Here is a 10,959-nt window from a genome sequence, read left to right on the forward strand (position 1 = left end):
CGACCCGAAGGCGTCGATGGCTCGGGCATAGCTTGAAGTAGATAGGCCGCAGCGACGAGTTTTTCGCCTGCCGTCTTTAGTTCCGGAGATTTGTCGACGTTGTCGTCGGCCAGGATGCGCTCCCGGGCAACGCGTCCCGCCGCCTGGGCATGTGCGCCCCACGCGGTACACTGCTGCTCGAGTGCGGCGCGCAGCTCCTGGGTTTGTTGACGCTGCGCCAGCTGAGCTTGTCGCGCCGCCGAGCTTGACGAGGAAGGGGCTGCAAGTGGGACCACCGGTTGGTTTGCTTGTGCGTCCGCCCCGCCGTCCCCGTCGTTGCTCGGGGCGTTGTCGTCTTGCCCGTCCGCGAGCTGGACCATGAAGCACTCCCGGGAAGGATCGAAATCCCCCTCACTGGAGTCTTCGGAGCAGGTGAGGCAGTAAGCCGTCGCCAACTGGAACGAGCGAAGAACGTCGAGGTCGCAAACCCCGGAGTAGTCCTTAGCCTCCTCGGCCGTGAAGTTGTTCTTGAAGAAGTTGACGTTGTCAGCGATCGAGCTCGCCGTTTCGGGGTAGGGTTCGTCATGAGACGATGCGATGAGGTTGCGGATCGACAGAAGTTGATGACCCGGCAGCCCCTCATACTCGATGAACTTAGTGCTGGTTGACGAAGCGTAGGTGCGAGCGGCGGTGTTGTGCATCCCAAAGGGGAAAGGCGACGGCGAGGTCGAGCCCCCCCTGAGAGACACTGGTGCCGCAGCAGGTGATCCTCATACTCGATGAACTTAGTGCTGGTTGATGAAGCGTAGGTGCGAGTGGCGGTGTTGTGCATCCCAAAGGGGAAAGGCGACGGCGAGGTCGAGCCCCCCCTGAGAGACACTGGTGCCGCAGCAGGTGATGTTGCCGGCGCAGATGGCGCCGAGGCACGTGATGATGAAAAGGTGGCCCCGTTGGCCATGATGCCGAGTTGCGACATGCCAGCCTCGACCCACGTGGGGGAGCTGTGGCGTGCCGCACGACGCCGCTCCGCGCGTGCTTGTCGCGAACGCTGACCCGAGCGCCTGTTGCGCTGGGCAGGCGAGGTCGGGGTGATGGGGTTGCGTCTGGGCGAGAGGAGCCGCATGAGGTAACTGTTGCCGGTCGCTCCGAACTCGAGACTCCCGAACCAGATCACGAATCCCGCTGGGAGCGGCTCCGAAACACCCATGGGGTATAGGTTGGATCTGCCCGCCATCCCTGAAGATCAAAATGGGAACAGTAGAGAAATGTCACGCAGCGTGCCCCTACCTGGCGAGCCAACTGTCAGTGTCCCGACCCGGCGGGCCGGATCCCAACTAGTAAATGCTGCGTGATTCCTCGTCCCAGATGATGATGCAAGAGGCAACACAGTAACACACGGTTTATCCTGGTTTCGGCCTTGGGGCCGTACGTCCAGCAAAGGGGGTGTGCGAGGGCACTGTATTATCTTGCACCCGGAGTGCTTGTAGTAGGGGATACAAGCGAGGCGAGAGAGGGAGGGAAGCTCCCAAGTCTCTGCTAGAAGAGGGGTTGAACGTGGCAAATAGGGATGCCGGAGCGCAAATGATGATGGATCACCTCTGGGAGCGTCTAAGCGTCCTCAGAGAGAGTGTGCGCTAGTACCAGAGAAAAACCAGAGAGCCCCCGCTAAAGGAAGCCCGCCTCTTCCTTTTATAGTTACAAGGAGGGGCGGTGCACATGAGTGGGGCATGGAAGTCGTCGTTTCCCCCTGAATTGCGGGGGTACAGTGACCGAACACTGTAGGAAGTACACTGTGGGAAGGCGGCGTGCGTCGCAATCGTCCTGGATATCGTCCTTGGTCCTGCGAAGATCGCGCCGGTCGTCCTGCAGTGTCCTTGCAGGCGGCATGGTCGTCGCTGAAGTATGGTCTTCTATATACGGCGCGGTGGCATTTGGTGGGCCCTGCGGACTAGGGTCCTGCATGTGCCAGCGGCAGTGGGGCGCGCGGTGGCCCCGTACCCCCTGGTCGGAGTGCGGGCGTGCACACTAGGAGATCCGGGGGACGCGTGGAGGTCCCGGGCTCCTCTATGGGGGAGGGCCGGTGCTCCGCCCGTGCGTGCTGAGCGCCCCTCTCGGAAGGACACATGACGTCGCCGGACCCCTTCCCCAGTGGGAGGCGAGTCCGGATGGTCGGTGTCGGCAGAACAGTAACGGGAGCAGTGCCGAGCCTGTCTTGTCCCGCGTCGCATGTCCCACAGTGCTGCTACAGCTCCGGGATGGCGGAGCGGTGACCGAAGTCGGCAGATGGGACCCCGGTCACATCAACTGTGGGAGTGGCGGCTTGACGCCACCTGTCCTGGGCGCCGTGGCAGAGTGGCTGGCTTTTAAGGCCTTCGTACGGCGAGTGGTTGGGCGGCAGGGCCGTTTGTCCCTTGTGCCGAGGGGTGGCCTCGAGCGAGGCGGAGATGGGATGTGAATGGGCCGCATGCTAGGTTTCTTTGAGTTTTTTCCTTTCTTCCGAATGGGAAGCAGGCTGTTGGACTTTGTGGGCCCAGTTGTTTTAACAGGTGCTTGCATTTTTTAAGCTATCTCAGTACCTCGATAGGATGTCTCTAATCGTGATACCCGACAGATCTGAAACCGGTATGATGCCATTGCAGGCTCCAAGGAATCTTCTTTTTCATTTATCTTGTCGTGGCCTGAAGGCTGGCTGACCCGGCTGACGGGCTGACGTGTACGGTGTACCTGTTGCCCGTTGGCTCTGGCTTCGCACTTAAAAAAGGTCAAAAACAGCGGCCCGCTTAGTCAACGCGATGCTTCTCCTGCATCGGAGCCAATTCCCCGCACCAAGCATCGCAGCCCGCAGCGTAACAGAGTAGTGCTGGCAAGCAATGGCAACACTCTCCTCCGTCCTCCTCGCCGCGCTTGTCGCGGCCGCCCAGTACGTGCTCCGCCTGCTCCACTCCTTCCTCTGGGTCCCGCTCCGCCTGGAGCGCCGCCTCCGGCGGCAGGGCATCAGGTGGCCACCGCGGAGCCTGCTCTCCGGCAACGCGGCCGACTACCGCGCACTGCTGGCCGCCGCCCGATCCAAGCCCCTCGACTCCTTCCGCCACGACGGCGTCGTCGCCCGCGCCACGCCGCAGTACAGCGTCTGGCCGGCGCGGTACGGCCGGCCGTTCGTGTACTGGTTCGGGCCCCGCCCGCGGCTGGTGCTCTCCGACCCGGAGCTCGTGAAGGCCGCGATGACCGACTCCACGGGGGCCTTCGACAAGGCGGGCGCCGGCGGCAACAATCCGCTCGCCAGGCAGCTCATCGGCGAGGGGCTCACCGGGCTCACCGGGGAGACGTGGGCACGGCACCGTCGTGTGATTGCGCCGGCGTTCAACATGGAGAGGGTGAAGGTGAGGATGCGTTTCTTGAACTTGACTTGAGACATGAAAACTGGTGATATACTCCTATCTGATATAGAATGTAACACATTGGTAGCAATTTTTTTTTATCTCAACAACTATTAGCCTATAGGGTGTATGTCACTACCTTACTGGTCACAGAAGTACAGAACTCGTTCATCTTGGCAAAATCTTGTGCTGCTAATGTAAACTTAAGTTGTTATAGTTGTGTCATATGTGAGACCAGCGTTATTTAACTCTCATTTATGGAAGTTCTAGGTTTGCTTTTGTTGATAAAGACAATAATAGACTTTTTCAGTCAATTTTTTGAAAAAGAACTTTCAGTCAATTTGGCTGAAAATGTTACACCCCAGTAACACTGATTCAGATGCTCCTTTGATGTGACAAGTGTGGAACTTAACTTCATTTTTAATAATGTACAAGAAGAGTATGGATTGGTTAAAGATCCACTTTTTATACTTAAAGTTATAGCAAAATGTACAGTTACAGTATATCCTAACTCCTTAAGCTATGCCTGTGGTCGATGGGTATCTGATGATCGTTTTGTGCTTTCGGGAGCTAAACTGAATATTTGTCTTCGTAGGCCTGGATACCAGAAATAGCAGCTACCGCCTCATCTGTGCTGGACAAATGGAAGGCCGAAGGTGAAAGCCGCAGTGAGTTTGAGATCGATGTCCACAAAGGATTCCACACTTTGAGTGCAGATGTCATTTCCTGTGTGGCATTTGGAAGTAGCTACGAGGAGGGAAAAAGAATTTTTCAATTGCAAGAGGAGCAGATGAAACTTGCTCTTCTAGCAATGAGGACTGTTTATATTCCTGGCTTCAGGTGAGATTGTCTCTTTCCGTTGCTTTCCTGGGACACATGCTCTTGAAATAGCATGGCTTCTTTATAGATACATCATACATCATTGTATATACGCCATATGACCTTTTGCCCATAGGTTTGTACCAACAAAAAAGAACCGAACAAGGCAGAGGTTGAACACAGAAATCCAATGTTCCTTGCGCAAATTGATTGAAATCAATGGAAGAAAGTGTGAGGATTCCAAAAATTTGCTTGGGTTAATGCTATCAGCCAGCAAAGCAGGGAGTGAATTCAAAATGGGAATTGATGAGATAATTCATGAGTGCAAGACATTTTACTTTGCTGGGAAGGAAACAACAGCTAACTTGTTGACATGGGCAACGCTTCTTCTTGCATTGCATCAAGAGTGGCAAGATAAGGCCCGTGACGAAGTTCTTAAAGTGTGTGGAAAGCATGAGCACCCTAATGCAGAAAACCTGAGCAATCTTAAAATTGTGAGTCTATCTATTTTAATCATTCATACATTTTTAGTTCTTCTGAGTTGATACTATCTTTTTGCTTGAACAATGTAATGAGTAACGCTTTTGTTATGTTGAAATGAGATCAGGTAACTATGGTGTTAAAAGAAACCCTGAGGCTTTATCCTCCAGCTCTATTCATCAATAGGACTGCCACAAGGGATATCAAGCTGGGTGAACTAGACATCCCGGCTGGCACACGATTTGACTTCCCTATTATTGACATTCACCATGACCGTGATGTCTGGGGTACCGATGCAGAGGAGTTTAATCCACTAAGGTTTGCAGATGGCAAGAGCTATCACCTTGGTGCTTACTTTCCCTTTGGGATCGGTCCTACAATCTGCGTTGGCCAGAATCTTGCAATGGTTGAGGCCAAGGTCGCACTTGCAATGACCCTTCAACGATTTGCGTTTACTGTCTCCCCATCCTATGTTCATGCACCAATGATGGTGATGACCCTGCAACCCCAGTACGGTGCTCAAGTGCTTGTCCAGAAGATATGAGCCTCCTTCTATGTGGTAGCTAATAAGGGCATAAGGTTTCTGTGCCTTTGCGAGTAGTCTGAAGGAGGCATGAGGCCTCTGCTTGTTTCAATCTTTCTTGAAAGACCTATATAGAGTAGACTTGTTCTGTACAGTGATTGCTAAAGGCTACAAACACTTGATGCTAAAAGCGCATTTTTTACTGTACAGAGACCATCTTGAACCTGCATGATTCTACTGCAAATAAGATTCTGTAACTGTGAACCTCCTTACCAGGATTATGTGCTTGGGTTTGTCGAAATTCTCGCATAAGGCTTGTGATTGTCCTTTTGCTTTGTAATTGTCGAATTGTGAATGATCAGATCGAATAAAATTCCAATGCTTTCCGTTTCCAGCCACATTTCTGGAGGGACTCTTGGCCACCAACAAGTTGCGCAATATCCCATGAAATTTGTAGACCAAACTAACCTAGATTTCTGTCAAAGTTTTAGAGGAAATTAACTGACAATGTAGAAGGCGAGGAAAGGAACTCCGATCAAGAAGCAGCAGGATGTCTAAAGACTTTCCTTTAATTTAATCAGATTAAATTAACCACATGACATGAAAATGGCGTCTCTCCCCTGTAGGCTGTAGGCCTGTAGCACGTTTAGCTCCCTCCCTGTCCCTGTGTGTCTCTGACGGCCGAGCCACCGCTCCTCGCCTCCCTTTGCCCTTTCACAAAAAAAAAAATCAGGCAAGGGAGGGCACTTTTGAAGCCGGCGCGCCACGGCACGGCCGGGCCGAGCACCACCGCCGGAGAAACAGGGGCCGCGAACCGACCGGAACGGATCAATGGACGAGACACCACGCGTAGGTCTGAAATCTCGCGCGTACGTGTTGCTGGGCTCAGGGACAGCCAAGGCTACCTCCCCCTTTACTCTCTTGACAAGCTCGCCTGGTCTTACGTCAGTGGAGCCCCAGCAGCCGCCGAAGCTCCCGCGTGGCGGCGTCGTCCACGACCGGCGCCGCCGCCGCCGCGTCGGCGGCCGTCCTGGCGGGGAACCGCGGCAGCGGCAGCGCCCGCGGCAACGGCGACATGGCGCCGAACGCCGGGCCCGCGTACGCCTCCGCGGCCGCCACCTTGGTCCGGACCTGCCTCGGCGCGGCCACCGCCGCCGCGGACGCGGAGGGGCCCCGCGCGTCGCCGCCGCGCGCGCCGTGGCGCGGGCCCTGGTGGCGCGCCGCCGCCCGCCTCCCGGCGGGGCCGGGGCGCAGCGGCCGCCTGGCGCGGGCGAGGCAGTCGTGCGGGCGTAGCACCTCCGTCCCCATCGGCGCCACACGCGCGCGTGGTGCGTTGGCGGAGGAGGGGGGGCTTCGGCGAGGGAAGCTTCCACTTCCACCCCCTCTCCCGGCGCCGGTCGTGCCTAACGATTTTTTTTGCTTCTATACGCCGGTCGCCTCCGCGCGTCTCCTCCGCCGCTTTAAAGGCCGGCGTGGTGGGTGGCCTCGTTCGTGCCCGGGGTGGCGGGGGTGGTGCCCTGTTGGCACGCCGCGGAAACGAGTGAAGGCGCGGAGACGTGGGGGGTGGCGCCCGCGGAGCGCGGCAGCGCGCGCGCACCGCTCTTTCTCTCGCCCGTTTCACGGCGATCACACGGGGTGCAGTTATTTGTTATTGGATCCAGCTACCTAAATTAATACTACCTCCGTCTTAAAATATAATAACTTTTAATTTAATAAATATCAAATATTTTTAGTTTTGATCAATAATATCTTTAAAAATAATCAATTTTAAATATAAAATGTTACATGTTCATTATGATTTATGAATAAACTGATCACTTTTATGTTGTCAATCTTTATAGTTCTTTTTACCATCTCCTGTCGAAGTTTAAAAGATTTGATTTGGAGAAAATCTAAAAATAGTATATTCTAGGACGAAGGTAGTGCCGCACAAAAAAATAAAATAGTGCATTCGTGCATGCATACTTAATATTAATGACATCATCCATGTACAAATAGCGTTTCAAACAAAAAATCTATTAATTTTAAACAGTGCATCAAAATTAAATTATAATTGCACCATCGTGTTTCCTACAGTAAGACACCACAAATTTTTGAATAATATCTTTAATATTTTTTATACCAAGCAAGATATTTACCACTACAAACAAATAATTCAGCAACTTGAATAAATTATTATCTTCTTCGAACAAAAGGACTAGACGTATAACTAAATAATATTGTATTACAAATAAAATAATGAACATCACGAACGGTTCTTTAAATAGAACAAACTGTAGAAATTAAACACCCTAAATAATTTATGGCAAATGCAAACAAATTATTATATATAGTAAAATAATTTAATGTTACAAACAATTGTACACTACTTTGCATAAGTTGATAGGTCTATGCTCGAACAAATAATTCTGGATGAAGAACAAATGTATGCACATCGTGAACTAATTATCCTCAGAAGTGAATGATAAACATAGCGTGTAAATTACTTTTGTCATCAAACAATTTAGTTTATGAAGCAAATAAATTATATGAACTTCTAGAATAAATACATGTTCACCAGGAACAAACTATTCAAGATCAGAAATAAAAGTTTGTACACCTGTAACAAATAAAAGGTGGACATGAAACTAATACTATGATGCATGGAAAAATGAAGAGATAAATTAAGCATAGGAAGTAAGAGAAGAATGAAAACTAAATTTAAAATAAAGCAAGAGGATATATAAAAAAGAAGGAATTAGTGGGTGTACAAACACAAGATATTCTTAACCATGTTCGAATGATGATCATTTTGCGTTGTCAGTCGATTTTTTACGCCACAATATCGGTGTTGTTTCTTCCACTTCTGACACGTTCTTTCACAGACCGGCCGATTAGCGTGCTTGTGGCCTGTGCTTGCGTGCAAATGTTGCGGGGGTCGATGGATGTTGCCGCTACGCGTCTCTGACATGCACTATCGTTGGCTTGGCTAGGCACCTGCAAGGCTGCCCCTTCCGGCCAGTGGCGAATCTAGAATCTCAATTTAGGGGGGCTAATTTTCTCTTTTTTTTTCCCTCCTCACTTTTTCTTCTTCATCTTCCTTCTTTTCTTCCTCCTCTTCATTCATGGTTGAAAATTCTTGAGGGGCTTTTGTGTGTATGTGTGTGTGTGGGGGGGGGGGTGTCCATTGGATCCATGGGGGCAGGGGGGCTCACGTTGGATCCGCCCCTGCTTCTGGCCCAAGTGGCCAAAGATACAGGCTACAGCGGTGCCATCATATATATCTCAACTCGACTTTAGGATTAAGGAGGCAGAGAGATTAGTGTCATGCGTCAAGTAATTTCTTTGTATAACGTGTAACAATTGTAAGTATTCATGGATTGAAAAGATAAATTCGATGTGTTCTGTTTTCTATGTAATAATTCTAGTGAGTGGTTTCATGCATGATTATTTAACTTTTATTTTATATTTGCTGACTCATGTACTAGCTTTTTGTGTAATTTTATTTTTGAGCACCGGCTTTATTACACCACTCTTAGTCGTAGCATTTTATTCGAATATTTATTTTTTGCTTCAATAGATGTCTGGCATACATGATGTGTTACTTGATGAATTTGCTGACACCGGAGACACTGAAAAACCAATGAAGGTCAAGATATCTTCGGATATTCGGACTACCTGAATGTATTGTTTTATCTTTGTTCTATTTTATCAATTTGAAATGTCGATGTATGTGTATCGTTCAAAAATATCCATTTCTGTTTCAACTTTTTTTTATGCAAGGTGTCACCTATTTGGGTCAGATCAAATTAATGGGACAATTTCTAAGATCAAGGTACAGTATGTTTTAGTTTTTGTCTATCACTGTCGCCATAAAGTTGCTGTCATCACCTTCATCTTTTCTCGGGAGGATTGTTATCTTCATGTCATCTATAGAGCTCATTGGCTAGACCTAGAATAGGCTGTGTCTGTTTGGATCTATGGAAATGAGATGAATTGAAACAGTTTTCTTGGTCAGCCTGTTTGGCTGCACCCGGAATTCGAAAAAAACTTTCCAAGCGTTTCCAGTTCCAGACCCCGGAGTCGTGGCCTGCATCCAATTCGTGGGCTAAAAAGTAGAAAGTGATTCCTCCCGAACCTCGTTGTCTCACTAGTGACTGGCTGCCTCGTTCCCGAGCGCCTCGACTCGGTTCGCTCACGCCATGCATGGCGGCTATGGTTTCCGTCGCCGCCGCCGGTCGTGGCTGCTACTGCTACTGTCGGGCTCGAAGGAGGAAAACGGGATTCCACCGCCGGCCGCCGCTCCTGGTTGCCGCTGCAGTAGGGACTCCACGGAGTCAAACGAGATTCCGCCGCCTTCCCGCCTGAGGCGATCCCGCAAGCCCGTCCGTCGTCGCCGAGTAAAGAGTCCGGCTGCCCATCTCCGAGCAAAGATCCGGCCGCCGCTAGAGTCCCGAGCCTGGGTACATCCTAGTTCTGAAGGTGAGATCTCATCTTCCCCGTCGAGCTATTTGTTCTTCATGTGAGACTGATGTGTGATTATTGGCTTTGAGCGCCTTCTAAGCCACTGCCTCTGGTAAAAAAAATGTATCTGATGTGATCTGCCAAATAAGTAAGCTATCTTCTTTTTTCCGACACGAATCATATATGATGCATAGATATATATTCGCTTCTCTCACTGAAGCACCAGGTTGGTTGATTTATTGAAGTGTAGCTAGATTGATTTAGATTCCAGGGGGCTGGGGAGCTGTTTCCTTCCCCTGTTCTAACTCGAGTTTCAGGTTAACCTGAAGTAGTGAAGTACATGAAAAAGACACGAATTTCCATCCCTGTTGCCAATAATAAAGTAGGTACATGAATTAGTTTAGATGCAGGAATACAACTGTCTTTGTCACTTGCTTATTACTTACAGTAGCTATTATCTGGTGGCAGCAGATTAGCCCTGATCCTGAGGTTGATTTATTCTTGAACCATTACTGCATGTTCAATGGCTGTTTGAGGATAATGGTCGAGATCACCTGTTGATGTTCATGTGTTGTGTGGTATTACTGGTGTAGTAGAGCACTTGCAATTTATGGCATGTTTGAAACCCATGAATTTTGATGGGGTTCTGGCTTTTTTTTTTATAAAAGCAGGTTATTTCTTTCTGAAGGAATCTGTGCAAGTTCTCAAATGAGATCTTAAGTTTTGTAGCAGGACTCTTTCTTTTGTTAAGAAGTGAGTACTGTCCATGTTTCTATCTGGCTGCAAAATTTTCTACTCTGGATACATTCTTTTCTGTCATATACTTTGTGCTTTTTACAGTAGCAGGTAGAAGGCCAGTAGAAGTTTCCTCAGGTTGTGTTGATGCACCATTTCTGAGTTGAATTTGTAAGCTTTTGTGGTTTAAACATGGACTAGCATAATTCACTCTAACACATGCATGTAAGATCAGCCTCATCTTTGGGGGAAAATATGACTCGTAGTGGAGTAATATTTGGCACCTGGCGTATGCCCCCTGTGCAGTGCGATAGAAATATTTTTATTTGTAATGACTGATAAGCAATGGATTCGCTTATCAGTCAGTAGTAGTTCCAGGTTAGCTCTCTTTTTCCATTTCTGTTTTGCATATCTGTCTTTTGCATAGCCTCAAAAGAGCTCCTTTTCCAATCTGCATGTGCTTTTCCATTTCTGAGTTATATGAGTAAGCTCTTGTGGTTTAGACATGGACTAGCATAATGGACTCTGAACACATGCATGTCTTTTTCTTTGCTACTGTGTTGTGTGCTCATCTTTTGTATTAGCTAATACTTTGGATTCACG

The 10,959-nt window shown here is 49.4% G+C and overlaps 1 protein-coding gene and 1 long non-coding RNA gene across 2 annotated transcripts; both read left to right on the plus strand.

The window, feature by feature from the left end:
• The first annotated feature begins 2,777 nt into the window (after positions 1–2,777).
• On the plus strand, positions 2,778–5,576 carry LOC120665521 (cytochrome P450 734A6-like). The gene is made up of 4 exons (XM_039945113.1): positions 2,778–3,359; positions 3,952–4,196; positions 4,312–4,669; positions 4,783–5,576. The coding sequence occupies exons 1-4, from the start codon at positions 2,850–2,852 to the stop codon at positions 5,197–5,199; spliced, it is 1,530 nt and encodes a 509-aa protein (XP_039801047.1). The 5' UTR covers positions 2,778–2,849; the 3' UTR covers positions 5,200–5,576.
• Positions 5,577–9,180: 3,604 nt separating this feature from the next.
• On the plus strand, positions 9,181–10,375 carry LOC120665525. The gene is made up of 2 exons (XR_005671198.1): positions 9,181–9,639; positions 10,293–10,375. It is a non-coding gene; the product is annotated as an uncharacterized LOC120665525 (long non-coding RNA).
• The last annotated feature ends 584 nt before the right edge of the window (positions 10,376–10,959 follow it).

The sequence above is a fragment of the Panicum virgatum genome, chromosome 3N (genome assembly GCF_016808335.1).
Source record: "Panicum virgatum strain AP13 chromosome 3N, P.virgatum_v5, whole genome shotgun sequence".
NCBI lineage: Eukaryota > Viridiplantae > Streptophyta > Magnoliopsida > Poales > Poaceae > Panicum > Panicum virgatum.